The sequence below is a fragment of the Malania oleifera genome, chromosome 12 (assembly GCF_029873635.1).
Source record: "Malania oleifera isolate guangnan ecotype guangnan chromosome 12, ASM2987363v1, whole genome shotgun sequence".
NCBI classification, from domain to species: Eukaryota; Viridiplantae; Streptophyta; class Magnoliopsida; order Santalales; family Ximeniaceae; genus Malania; species Malania oleifera.
In genome coordinates, this window is record NC_080428.1 from 48,684,681 (window position 1) to 48,699,448 (window position 14,768).

At 31.9% G+C, this 14,768-nt stretch overlaps 1 protein-coding gene across 1 annotated transcript; it reads left to right on the forward strand.

Annotated features, from left to right (window-relative positions):
- The first annotated feature begins 2,458 nt into the window (after positions 1 to 2,458).
- LOC131145053 (probable LRR receptor-like serine/threonine-protein kinase At5g45780) lies at positions 2,459 to 12,458 on the forward strand. Its single transcript, XM_058094093.1, has 11 exons — positions 2,459 to 2,931; positions 3,023 to 3,155; positions 3,357 to 3,428; positions 4,198 to 4,341; positions 4,453 to 4,524; positions 4,609 to 4,668; positions 8,791 to 8,864; positions 8,947 to 9,093; positions 9,223 to 9,561; positions 9,927 to 10,318; positions 11,821 to 12,458. Exons 1-11 carry the CDS (start codon positions 2,826 to 2,828, stop codon positions 12,139 to 12,141), a joined length of 1,860 nt encoding a protein of 619 aa, XP_057950076.1. The 5' UTR covers positions 2,459 to 2,825; the 3' UTR covers positions 12,142 to 12,458.
- The last annotated feature ends 2,310 nt before the right edge of the window (positions 12,459 to 14,768 follow it).

The window sequence follows — 14,768 nt, forward strand, 5'->3', positions numbered from 1 at the left end:
CTTAATACCTTAATCCCTATAAACATACTCAGTAGTACAATTAGATGCCTTGATTTGTCATTATCAAAATGCGATGAAACTTAGAAAAAACCAACAATATATTCAAGAAAAGGATATTAGTTTTCACATCTAGTAGGGGGCTAAAGGGGTTGTCGACGATCATGCAGAGTAGCTAGGGCTTCAAAACTCTAACTCGCTTGGAAGATGAATCCACTAGGAAATCATGTGAAGATAGATGCACACCTAATCTAAATCGGGTTAACCCAACTGACTCTTTTCTTAATTAGTTATAAATAATTCAAAATTAGTAAAACCCCATAAAAATGTTTTTAAAAACTAAAAAATAAAAGTGTTATGTTGGTGGTTACTGTTTAGTTTTTGTAGGTTTACTATTATTACTATTATTATTATTACTCTAAAAAATTTTTAAAAAATGAAAAGAAATAGGAAGCAAAAAATATTAGTTTGTTTACTTCTTATTATTTAGAGTTTTTACTTAGTTAATGTTATTAATAGAATTTTTGCTTCCTTTATTAGTTATCTTTTAATATCGTCAATAGAAAATCATTAAAAACTCATATAATTTTGGAAATTTTGTAGGAAATGTTTATAAAAATTTCTATGTTGTTTTCTATGTTCTCTTAGGTCACAAGGGTTTTCTTTTATTGTATTTCCACAAAGATCATAGGGTTCCAAATATGATAAAAAATCACATTGAAAAAAATTAAAACACTAAAATGGTCTCCTATGTACTAAAATTTTGACCTCTCTTTTGTTTCTTAGTTTTGGAGAGTTGAAGATCTTTTGAATATCTTAGGATTAGGTTATGTGGGTGTTTGTGCATTTTTTGTGCTTAGGTTACATTGTCACATAGGCTTTTACTTACATGCACCTATTTTAGTTTGTCTTTGAATATTATAGGTAACTATTACTTGGTCAATCTTGTTTCATCATATGATATGTCTTATGGTTTCTTTTAGTTCATGCTTGTGTGACTGCATTTATAGACTCATAAAACATTAATCAATTCAAAAACAAATTTTTTGAAGGTTCGCATGCCATAGCACCCTCCTAAGTTTTTTGTTTTTTTGGTAATAAAGTGAATCCATATATTTCCAAACGAACTTTTGTAAGGAAAGCAAGGTGACACACTAGTTAATGAATGAGTACAAATCTTTAACTAAAGGAAAATCAATTAATTGAAGATTGTATAACTAAATAGGTATTGTTTGTGTAACATATGCATAGAGGGTGCTGATGTTTTTACCTCACATAAATACAAATTTGGTTGTAGAGAGATTGACTATCATCAATTTCTCAATTTTAGATATAATTAAAAGATCAATCAATTGATAGTAATTAATTGGCTGTTCAAGGACAATCATCGTAAAACGCAAACCCAAAAAAAAAAAAAAAAAGACATTGAGTAGTAGTTCGAAAAAGAAAATATAAAAGACATTTAATCATAGAGAGGAACAATTTGAACAAAAAAATGAATGATCTAAATTCTTTATTAGTCTTAAATTTTCTTTTTTAGATCGTTATAAAATTCATTAGGTAAGGAGTCATTTACTTAAGTTAGATCCATTATATCTCCAAGGTGGGATGAACATATGGTGTGCAAAATTTTCCCATTAATAATGGGAAATAAATTATATAAGAACATCATGAAATAAAATAAAATTTCTCAACAAAATGGAAAGAGAAGCACTAAATAACCGTCAAGAAAAGAAAATATAAAAAATATTTGATTAATAAAAAGAATAATTTTAGCAAGAAAAAAACTAAATTATCTGAATTCTTTATTAATTATAAATTTTCCTTTTTTAGGAGAAAGAATGGATAATTATAAAATTAATTAGGTTAGGAATCATTTATTTAAAGGGAGATTCATTACATCTTCAAGGTTGGATGAGCACTTGTTATACAAATATTTTCTTCACATTCTAAATTAATTTTTTATTGGCATTTTTAACTACATCAATTAAGAACTTAGAGCATATTAAAAAAATAAATAAAATACAAAGAGATTTTTTAAAAAGATAATTTACTTTAAAAATATATAATAAATTAATAAACAAAAATTTAAATATATAATAAATTAATAAACAAAAATTTAATTAGTTTTGACTTCCGCCACTGCATCTAAGCCTCGTAAACTTACCAGGGCCAGCCCTATCTAGAATTTATATGGCCACGGTCCGCTCTACCTACGAGTCTCTCCTTGACCAGATTTTCAGAGGGACCCATGCTAGGATCCGCCGAACGACGCCGTTTGGAACGGCAGGCTTGGCGTTTCTCCATCACTAGGTAACAAATAGGTGGGTCTTCCCCGAAAGTCAACTATCGAACGGCCATAAGGTAACCACGTAGTTCCTGAGCAAGGCTCGGCCACAGACGCTGCTACACCGAATCATGTACGGTCTATCAACCGCCATCGAGCTGCTGTTCACCCGGAGAAGACAAAGCGGCGACAGTCGCTGTCGCTTTCAAATCTCGAGACCCCCCCTTCCCGCTTTCACAGCCTCTTCTTCGCTATCTCCTCTGCTCTTTCTCTATTCAATTCACAAATTGTTTAATTTCTCACAGCATTCCCGACACTATATGTTTTCTGAAATCAATTTGCTTTACTGCACCCACTCACAGTTGTGGTATATTTATTGTCTTCCTTCGAGCTTCGCGACCCTCTGAAGATTCCATAAGAAGCTTTCGCGGCAGAAAAAACCGAATCGGAAAAGAGTGACTTCTCCTTCACTCAAATTCTCATCCGTTTCCTTCTGATTCTACTGTCGGAAAATCTGCTCAACTTTACTGACTGACATTCTATGGAGCGTGCCGCGGCCGTTGTGGGGGTTCTGTTGGTCTTCTTTTGGTTGCGTGTTATTAGGGCTTCTGACAGCCTTCTCTCGCCCAAGGGAGTAAACTATGAAGGTGAATTTTTCGGATGTTTGTTGTTTTTTATTCTAACTTAATTTATTGTTGTTGATGTGCATTTTGCTGGTATTGTTGTTTTGATCGGCAGTGGCTGCTTTAATGTCCGTGAAGAGAGAGCTAAGAGATGAATTTCATGTAATGGATGGGTGGGATATCAATTCTGTTGATCCTTGCACCTGGAACATGGTGGGATGCTCCTTTGAGGGTTTCGTCATTTCTCTGTATGTCTATTCATTGGAGGCATTCTTTCTTTTCTCTGAATATTGAAAAATCAAGGAATGTAGTATTAAAATAAATTATTTTACTGCATCTGTCCTTTTTCTCTTTTCCTTTTTATTTATTTTGTTTGTTTATTTATTTTTAACTCATCCTGGGGTTATAGATCAATTTGTTAATATCTTCCTCATACTGATTGTTTACAGTGAAATGGCTAGTAAGAGTTTGTCTGGTATGCTTTCGCGGAGTATTGGGAATTTGAGTCACTTGCAAACAATGTAAGTCTTTTTAACTTGGTGCTATTTGGGAGTTTTTGTGTGCAATTATTTTAATATTTTTCGATGAGCTATTTATTTCAATTATACCTTTCCCTAATGTGTTTTGGTCTGAATGCATTCATTTTGAGAAATTGAGATTGTGAGTGAATTTGAAAATTTGGCCCATCTCTCTTGAGCAATCAAAAGGCACATTAATTTATAGCTAGATATAGGGTCATACCATTTCCATTTTTTTAAACTTGTTTTCGATGCCATGCTGCAAAATTCTTAATGATGTTTCATGTTGTTAAATTCATGATAAGAAAGTAGATTTGTTGTTAAATTCATGATAAGAAAGCAGATTTGAAATTTATAAACTTGTCTGTCTTCCATGATTTAGATAATTTGTGGATGGTGATATTATGACTTACAGAACCAATTCAACATTTATTTTTTATTGGGCAAATATCTTAAACCTATTTAATTTTTTTGTAGAATAAAATAATTTTTTGTGCAATTCTATGTGACAAAAAATGATGTAAAATATTTATTATTTTGTGGCCTTCAGAAATATTCAAGTAAATGTTTTGCATATGTTAATAAAAATAGGATAATCAGTTTAGGTGGCATAAAAGAATGCTTGCTGAAAAAAATCATTTACTGATATTTGATGAATGATTAAGGAATGATTAACTGCTCAAAATATATTCTTGCAGCATATGCTTAATGAAAATTATAATTTTTTAATTTGAAAAAATTTTTGAAGGCCGCATTTTTGGTATTCATTTAGGTTATTGCAGAACAATCAACTATATGGTCCTATCCCTATTGAAATTGGGAAGCTTTCAGAGCTTCAAACTCTTGACCTGTCAGGGAACCAATTTGTTGGTGAAATTCCTAGCTCTTTGGGTTTTCTGACTCATCTAAGTTACTTGTAAGTGTGGCCTCTTAACAAGCAACTGTCGTATTGACTTTATTCTTGCATGTTGGCTTTTGTTTTAACTATTTTCTCCCTAAAGGATTGCAATGCCATTCTCTTTTTCAGGCGGCTCAGTAACAACAAGTTATCTGGACAGATCCCAAGCCTTGTTGCAAATCTCACTGGTCTTTCATTCTTGTATGTGTTCTTTCACATATCAAGTGTATTTTCTCTTATGAATAGTGGAAGTTGATGGTCAATTTCATCTTAACAATGTCACAGGGACTTGTCATACAATAATCTGAGTGGTCCAACACCAAAAATTCTAGCAAAAGAATATAGGTAAGATTAGAGAAGATTTATTATTTTCCCTTTCCTTTCTGCTATGTAACAACACTTTGGTTTTTTTCTTTTTTTGGTATTTTTGTTTCTTCCACTGACTATTTGCTTTTGATTCCATTTTTCACGTTCGACAATTGTGTTTACAAAGTTCAGCTGCTCAATACCCACCGTCTTCCTATATATTTATGCTAGTTTCATTAATTAGTACTATCGCAGCTTAGTTCTTGGTTCCTTTTTGTCCTATTAATGCTCTGCACCTCTGTCAAACTATTACTAATATTTTCTTGTTTTCCAATGCATGACTGAAGGCCTTGAACCATCTTAACAGATTTTCTCTCATCTTGGTTTTACTTGTGTAATGTTTAGAACATAAGAATGGAATGAATTTTGCTACTCTATTTGTACATGTTTGCCGTACTAATATATTTTTTTTATTCCACTCAGCTCATAATCCATCCCAGTCCAACTTATGAAACACCGTGTTAGTGCTTACTGCACAAGTATGCAATCATTTAATGTATTATCATTTAATTATCTCTTATCATCATTTTAACCCATGTAACAGTGTTAGACTTGTAGCAATGTTATAAAATTTTCCTTTTAAGCTAGTAAGTTTTTTATGATCATAGCACATTGTAGAAATGCCTTCTTTAATTATTTATTTTAAGTACAATGTCCTCAATGTTATTATTTGATGCATAATCAATCTTAAGAATCAAAACAGATTATTTTTATGTAACTTTTGATCATTTATATTAGATCTGTTGTTTCCTTCCATATTATTGTTTGGTATGTATTTCTCATTTTTAATATGGCTTATCCTAAAGCCTTTAAATCTTGGATCTGCCTCCAAGTTTTAGTGTAGAGTTGACCCATAGAGATGATTATATCTTTTGAGCGTTAGGAGAGGGTTTTAAAATCCATTATGCATTCTCTAGTAGGTTGATGTAGGATTAAATGTCTTGCATTTTGATTCAAACTTTTCTAAAGTAGCCTTTTTTTAGGCTTATATACTTGAAAAATAAAAGAAAAAAAAGTTTAAAAACCTAAATAAATTAAAATACTACATTTTTACATGATAGTAATACCTGAGACGGTAGATGAAATTATCCTAATAAAAAAATAATCCTAAAGAAATTATCAAAACTACAATAAAAAAATATACAAATATGCTTGCTTGCATAGAATCACAAGTTTAACATCCGTGTTTACAACTTTTTATCCAAAATAAATAGAAGTCTTTAAGGGGATGTTTGGTTAGTGGCATCCTTCAACATTCCTAGGAATGTGATACTTATGTCATCTCATTCTCATGTTTGTTTGGGGACAACAATCTTGCGTGATGGGCATCTTAACATTCCTAGGAATGAAAGGTTCTTTAAAAAAATGAGCAGCAATTGCCATCCTCCCTTATTGATAAGTTTCATGGGATGAGAATCCTACTTTTGGGACCAAATTGCCCGCACTATTTTGGCTGATTGGATATCAATGGCCCCCCAATATAGTATTATTGCAAACTATAAATATATTAAAATAGTAAAATAATAATATTTATTTATTATGTCATAGTAATATGATACACGCCATACTGCTCTCCATTTTTTAAAATTTTAAAAAATTATAAAGAAAATAACAAATAATTCAATAGTGTAAGGTCATTTTGGGATAGTTGTAGATAATTATAGGGATATTTTGGGATAATTATGAGCAGTTATTGGGATAAATTTGACATAATTTTTAGGATATTTTTGGATAGTTTTGGGTAGGTAAAGGAGTATTTTGGAGTAATCATTGGTAGTTATAAAGATAAATTTGACATAATTTTAAGGATATTTTGGGATAATTGTGGATAGTTAAAGAAGTATTTCGGAATATTATAGAGTTATAGGGATAAATTTGACATTTTTGAAAGAAGACACCAAAGGGAGAATCCCCTCTATAGTATTAGAAAAGGGTATTTTGGGATGTTGTGGTTAGTTGAAGGAATGTTTTGAAATAATCATTGGTAGTTATAGGAATAAATTTGACATTTTTGAAACAAAACACCAAAGGGAGAATCCCCTTTATAGTATTAGAGATGATGATGGTTAAAATTTGGAGACTATATTGATTGTTTTGGTTAATTGGATTAATAGGTATTAAAAAAAAAAAAAAAAATTAATTGTTAAAAGTTTTTGGACATGGATTTAATTATGTACAATTCCTAGCAGGTTTTTGTGTAGAAAATATAATTTTTCTTCATATATTATTTTATAAATAATACACATGTCAAGGGTATATTGGTCATCATTTTGATATGACATGGGCATTGTGTATACATTTCTAGGAATCTTATGACGGAAACCAAAGAAAAGATATTCCCATAAGGTAGGCATCTCATTCCATGGGAATATTTTTGATGGCGTGAAACAAAAGCCCATTAAAGGCCAAGCATTATTCTTTGCAGAATAAGTTGTAAATTACTTCTCTACCATGGGTCCTTCAAATATTGTGGCACTTAATGTAGGATTTCAAATTTGTATGTCCTGAACATTTGTATGTCCTGAACATTTCCCCTGTTCAGGAGTGGTTTCCTAGAAATGGTGTTATGGAGAAGCTTATACTGTTGTCTTCTGATGTACCTCCCAATTTATTTTGTAGTTATTTCTACTTTAAAATAATTTCTCATTGCATGCCACATTACCAATCGTAATCCATTGCATCCAATGTACCATTGTATAAGTGCCAACTCCAAAAATATACAATCGTTTATTGTGTTGTTACTCGTTCATCTCTATCATTTTGAGCCATATAATATTGTCAAATGTCAACTTATAGTTATGTTATAAAATTTTTCTTTCAAGCTAATAGGCTTTCTATGATCACTGCACACTGAAGAAGCACTTTTACAATTTTTTTAATTTTTAAGCGCTACGTACTAAATGTTATTATTTTGGTAAATATTCAATCTTAAGTAACAAAACAGATTATTTTTATTTAGCTTTATTCAATTAGTATTAATTCTATTATTTCTTCCCCTATCCTTATTAGTTTATGCAACACATTTTTTTTTTTTTTAATATGCCCTATCCTAAAGCCTTTATAATCCTAGATTTGAAGTTTTACTTAAGAATTAACACCTTCACAAGCGATGATTATAAATGAGCCTTAGCAATTGTTTTTGAAAAAAGTCCATTATGAATTATCCAAATGGCAGGTTGATGCAGTATTCAATGTCCAACACAAATTCAATCTGAATTCAACTTCCCAAAAATTAGTACCCAAACCTTTCAACAAAAGAAAAAAAAATAATTTACACTAAAATGCTAATTTCTAAATAATAATATTCGAATATAAAGAAATTACAATATTACAATAAAAAAAAATACAAATATGTTTGTTTGCATGCTGCATCACAAGTTTAACATCCATGTTTACAGCAACTTTTGTCCAAAAGAAAGTGGAACTGAAGTTTTTAAAGGCTAAGTGTCACGGTCTCACATTAAATGTGTACTAAGGAGATTTTAGACTTATAAGGTCAGCTCACACTCCGATTATGTGAGGGATCTTTAATAGGGCAAATTTTGATGCTAGTCAACCAAAGCGGACCATACCTCACTGGAGTTGGACTAAGACTGTTACATTAAGCATTACTCTTTTGCCTAGTAAGTTTTACTAGCCTGACACCTGATGCCTTAATCAATTGTCTATAAAGAAAAAAAGAGAAGGGGGGGGGGGGACAAAAAGAAATATAAATCCTTTAATTTTTACTATTGTCATTAACAAATAAATATAATGCGGGACTTAATATTGGATTTCTATTGTATGTGCCCTGGAGATTCCCCCATTGACGAGTGCAAAAATGGTGCAATGGAGAACCCTATACTGCATAAGCATTTCCCAATTTGCTATAGTTATTTATATTTTAAAAGAATATGATTACTTCTTTTTTAAATGGAAATTGGTAAACTTGCATGATTTTAAATTTGACTTTCTATAATGAATTTGTGGCTTTGTGATGTTTGGTAGATTGGTGTTGCCATTATTTTTGGGGATATTTAGGAGCCTAAAATCTTACTCTATTTGTGAATTTCTCCTAGATTTTGTTTTTTGCCATATAATGATAGAAATGCTTCATTGTAGTGTTACAGGGAACAACTTTTTGTGCACATTCTCATCTACACCAGTCTGCATGGGTGCTTTAAAACCATCAGATGGTATGTTAAGGCAACCTGTCTCTCCCTTTTGTTATGGACAATTGAGCAATGAAACAATATGTGCAATATGGTTCAATTGCAGATACGGGTTCATCTCAAAAAGTCAGCAGTCATCATGAATGGATTATTTCTGTTGTCATAGGCATCAGCTGCACATTTGTGTTTTCTGTGGTGCTGCTTGTGTGTTGGGTGCGTTGGTACAGATCTCGTCTTCTCTTTACATCATATGGTACTTCTAAACTAACTTCATTTGATTTTTAAATTTTTTATTTTTAATTTAATTTAATTTAATTTTTTTATGAAGCATGATGTGATGATGGACTTTGTTGTGAGACTATCTGATTATTTGGCTTTACAGTGCAGCAAGATTATGAATTTGATATTGGCCATTTGAAGAGGTTTTCATTTCGTGAATTGCAAATTGCTACAAGCAATTTTAGTCCCAAAAATATCTTAGGGCAAGGTGGATATGGAGTTGTTTACAAAGGATGTCTCCCAAATAGGGTAATGGTGGCAGTGAAAAGGCTGAGAGATCCAAGTTTTACTGGAGAAGTACAGTTTCAAACTGAAGTTGAGATGATTGGCTTGGCTCTGCACCGAAACCTATTGCAATTATATGGGTTCTGTATGACTTCTAATGAAAGGTTGCTTGTGTATCCCTATATGCCAAATGGGAGTGTTGCTGATCGCTTGAGAGGTTATTTTAGCAAGAGCATCCAATAACTCAAATCAATTTTATGGAACCATATGGATGGAATGTATTCCAAAGTCATGTCCCAGCCTTTTCAAATTATCTTTTACCCACAAGGGATTCATTTTATTCTTAATATGAGGCTATGAATTTTCTTTTTTTTTTTTTTGGGGGGGGGGGGGTGGGGTTCATCTTGACCAATTATCAAAACATTTTTTAACATTAGTATATTTAACTTGCATGGGATCTTGTTGTATGTTCTATCCATATGGTTTCCCTATAGCAAAATTTGATCCAAGTGTTATTATTATTAATTTTTTATCCATCTTCCTTACACAACTTCCTTATTTAGATTTGATCATCTTTAACAGACATTGGTCGAGAAAAGCCATCTTTGGATTGGAGCAAACGCACTCGTATTGCCTTGGGGACTGCTCGTGGACTTCTGTACTTACATGAGCAGTGTAATCCGAAAATAATTCACCGAGATGTTAAAGCAGCAAACATTTTGCTTGATGAAAGTTTTGAAGCTGTGGTTGGGGATTTTGGCCTTGCTAAATTGCTAGATCGGAGGGATTCACATGTCACCACTGCGGTGCGGGGTACCATTGGACATATTGCTCCTGAGTACCTGTCAACTGGACAGTCCTCGGAGAAAACTGATGTGTTTGGATTTGGTATACTACTTTTGGAACTCATAACAGGGCAAAAGGCCCTAGATGCTGGTAATGGTCAGGTTCAGAAGGGAATGATTCTTGACTGGGTAAGTCGTGTCCTACATTTCTATATTTTCTATTTTGTGAGTGCAGCTTTTTAAACTTTAAAGAAATTCTCAAATAAGCAATACAAATTATTGGCATTCTCTATTAGTTTTCTTGATTCACAGGGAATCAGAACAAACAAGACCTATATTATTTCAAGAAACAAATCAATTATCCATGCTATTAGTTTCTCTATACACATGTCAAAATATACAACAATGCAATGATCAATGTGTTTGATCTTTCCAATAGCTCTACTGTCCTAGGTCCATATCTTCTACTGGTGAATATGGCTCTACCATTCTTGTATTTCAATATCTGTTGCTACATTTGTTTTCTGAATATGTATTTTATTTGGCCAGCTGCATATCTTTTACTATAGCTTTGAGTTCATGACCTAATACTGTTCCAGCCTCGGCCATTATTGAAAATCTAAAAAGGGCATTCTTTTGTTGTACCTGAGCGCAGCACTTGAACCACCATGAGTAGTTTTTGGAAGGGATCCATCATTAGGAAGGCCTTATCTTTGCTGTTATAATGTAATTTTCAACAAAAGAAATAGTTGATAGATGTCTATGGTGATTCTGTGAAATGATGGATACTTGTGTGAAAAGGTGCTTATAGAACTACCAGCCTAAGACGTTTTATGTAGCACATAATTTTCCATTATATTCATGAATGTGTACTCGACAACTGATGCAACCCATTCATAATTGGATAGCTTATTCAGGTTGAGCATGGCTGAAACATCTTTAACAAGAAGCTGAGCATTTTTTTGTCAATTCCCTAGCTTGGGGTTTCGTAAACTATTTTTTTGGTTTTATTCATCATAACATATTCTTGTTTTAATGCCTGTAGTTGTCATTTTTCAACTATAATTTCCACTTTTCCTGTGACAAGCACCAGAATATTTTTCTTTCCCACCTGTAAAGGTTCAAATCATCAATTGGTAAGGAGCAATTCCTTCCAAACTAATGTGATCTTTTCATCCCTAAGAAAAATATCTAACCTGCGGATGCAGCAATACTTTGTAAACCATCATATTTTTAGCTGTCTGCTAATTCTTTTATGGCCACTCCATTTTCTTGCATTATTTGTTCCTTCATGATAATTAGAATTAAAAATGTAAAAAATTATTTTGTATTTTAAATTGTTTTGTCTATTAATTCACCATTCCTTGTTAGGGATTTATCTTTCTATAGCATTGGAAAATATTAACTAAATTCTGTGAGGTTTATTGCTCATACTGATTCGTTATTTTGGATGAACCAAGTCTAATTCTTCTAGTTTGCAGGTTGATCCATGTGGCGTTGCCCTATTCAACAATTGAAGTGAAAAAAAAAAAAAAAATGAAAAAGTTAAAAACTAGAGAAAGGGAAAAACTTTCATTTACTTGTTGTCTATTGATTTTGTTTATTTATTTATTTGGCAGTAGTTGGAACCGTTTTTTGAATTCACTTAGAAGACAACTGCTAAAATTGGAACTAGTATTTGAACTGTGCAGGTTAAAACCTTGCATGGGGAGAAGAGACTGGAAGTCCTAGTGGACAGAGATCTGAGGGGATGTTATGATGCAGTAGAACTGGAAAAGGCTGTGGACTTGGCCTTGCAGTGTACTCGGTCACATCCCAGCCTCCGTCCAAAGATGTCAGAAGTCTTGAAAGTTTTGGAAGGTATTGTTGGCCGGCCAGTTCATATGGAGGAATCACACAATGAAATTAACCTTTTTGAAGAAAGGGCTGGTAGTTTCTCCCGAAACTATAGTGATGTCCGTGAAGAATCTTCATTTATCATCGAAGCAATAGAACTATCTGGCCCTCGGTGATGATAAGTAAAACATGCATTGTCCTGCATATGATCATGATCACATGGGTAATGCGTTTTCCCTTGAGGTTATTTTTGTGGGTCTGGTAAGTTTTTGTCGTTCATAATGATGAACAAGATCTGTTAATCTTCCAAATTTTGCAGTTGGCTTCTTGAGTTCTGCATATTCTATCAAAATTGTAACACAGAAAAGGAAATGGAAAATAGTTTGGTGATTGAAATTGGTGTATTTGTAGAAGGATGGAAGTCGACTGGTTATTGGAACACAAAGTTCAGATTGTTGCAATTGTACAAATATATTTATAGGGTATTTGATCATATTGCACTTCTAAATATGTAAATAGGTGCATGATTGCACACTTCGATTTCTAGATGTATGCCCTGAACACATGGCACAATGGATATCTAAGAGAACGTTTGAGAAAAATTAGAGAAACAAAAATAAAAAATGAAATTAAAAAAATGAGAAATAAAAACTAAAAAAACTAGCAATCGACTTGGTTAACAAATGCTCATTTTCATCTTTAAATCAAAATATTATAAAAATATTATTAACTAGTAAAATTATAAATAAGAAAAATTAAAAATAATTATTATAGTAAAAATAGAATTTGTTATAATTATTTTATTTAATTATTTGACTTTTGAAATTTAATTTATAATAAAAATTTATTAGACATGACAATTGAAAAATAGTAAAAATATTTTTGTAAGTAGCTTTATTATTTGTTTAAAAAAATTTATGTATATTTTTCTTTTAATTATATTTAAATTTATAAAATCTTTTAATTTTGATTTTAATTTAAAAGTGTATAAAATGAATAATTTAATTCAAAAAAAGCATTCCTAAATATTAAAATTTATGGCAATCAAAATAATTAAAAATCATAAAATCTAATTTCCAGTTTTTGACAAATAGTTAAAAATCAGTTACAGAAACAGACAACTAATAATAGAAACAAACATGTTTTTATATTATGTTTTTTTTATTGTGGAGAAAGAACAAAAAATAAGAGGCAAAATGATACCAAACAAATCTTAAATTTCTTAGTTTCTCACTAATTTGGGCTATTCAGTTGCATACAAGTTCTTCTTTTTTTTTTTTTTATTAAAAAAAAACCAATATGCTGGATTATGCAGTATTTGAATCACAAACTGAAAAAATATGCTACAAAAAAAATCAATTTGTTTGCAGTAAGTCTGTGTGATAGAAAAAAGATTCGCACCTAAGAACTATTTGTGATGTATTTAAATTCCATTGCAAATATGACCATTTATGTCTAGTAGCATGTGTAAAAGCTCACTAAGTATTCAAAATCATCATTCCTCCAGGGTTTTTTGTTGTATCTGTCAATTTAATATCATTAACATCTTTTGGTTTAGTATGCATCCAAGAAACAACTGAGTTGTTGGATTATTTTTCGACTAACTATAGGACTCGTGCGCATATAGCGAAAGTGACCTCCACAAGCACATATAGGCGGTTTTATCGAAGTGCATTCCAAAATTATATAAATATTGAAATAAGCATCCATCCAAGCATACACATAATGTCATGGAAATATAGTTGAGCATTCTTTAGGCCTCTCCTTATATATGGATATTTTATTAAGATTATTGTAAATGCTCGCCAAGATAAGTATCACCAAGCTGAAGTGCATGTCATGAGCTATCAAACTAGTAACTTTAAAAGTTTTCGAATGAATATAGCTACTACAACTGCATGGTGATGCAAAGACACATAACTAAGTTGCTAGAAATGCTGTGAGATACACTTCATCTTCATCATCAAAATTAATTCCTAAGGTGTCAAAAACAGAATCTTTCTTAGGAGTTCGAATACGATAGCTGAGATGTCTAGATGGGATAGAAAACTCAAGATGTGAAAATTCATCACGAGTCCCAAGAAAGACAAAGGGTTTTGGTAACAATAATGCCCACGAAACCAAAACTTAATCTATGACGAAATAGTTACCCTATGCCTAGTGGAAGGAAAGGGGTTGTCATCCTTTTGTCGAGTAAGATGGTAGGCATATAAAAAGAAACCTACAGCTAAAAGGAAGAACAAGATTGTCAAAATCATCAAAACTAGTAATCTATTCAAGACTTAGACTTTTTGCGACATAAAAGAGTCCAATGATAGGAACCCCCGCCAATTCTTTCAAATCCCAAAAACGAGTTAAGAGCTCACCATGGGTAGTTGTTGACTTTTTGAGTTTGATTCTTGTTTTGATGCTGACAAAGTACAAGTATCTTATGTGTGTACTCAGCTTGTAAACAAGTACATAATTCAGGTCACACATAAGATCAAGGGAACATAGAAGCCAATACAAGACTTAAAGCTCAAATATGGCGTATTCCATGAAGTCAAAAGAGTAAAGGAGAAGAAGAAGACATTCTGATTTTTCTTGTATTGCGTTTTAGTTTTCATCTTTGGTCTGTAATAATACATACATTTGCATGATATAGATGAAAAATCAGAAAGACCGTAGATAAACCCTAGGGACCAACACACTTCACAAAAAACCTTTCTCTTAATAATTAAATCATACAAAAAGTTTTAAATTGGTTAGGGTCAAAATTGGGGAAAAAACAAAGCCTTTAGTCAACCGACGTTAGATTTTTGGC

Excerpts from the sequence above, each read along its gene's own strand:
- LOC131145053 (XM_058094093.1), top strand. The coding sequence starts at position 2,826 with ATGGAGCGTGCCGCGGCCGTTGTGGGGGTTCTGTTGGTCTTCTTTTGG. Across the intron at positions 2,932-3,022 it reads CAAGGGAGTAAACTATGAAG|TGGCTGCTTTAATGTCCGTG; the intron begins GTGAATTTTTCG and ends TTTGATCGGCAG. Across the intron at positions 4,669-8,790 it reads ATTCTAGCAAAAGAATATAG|TGTTACAGGGAACAACTTTT; the intron begins GTAAGATTAGAG and ends GCTTCATTGTAG.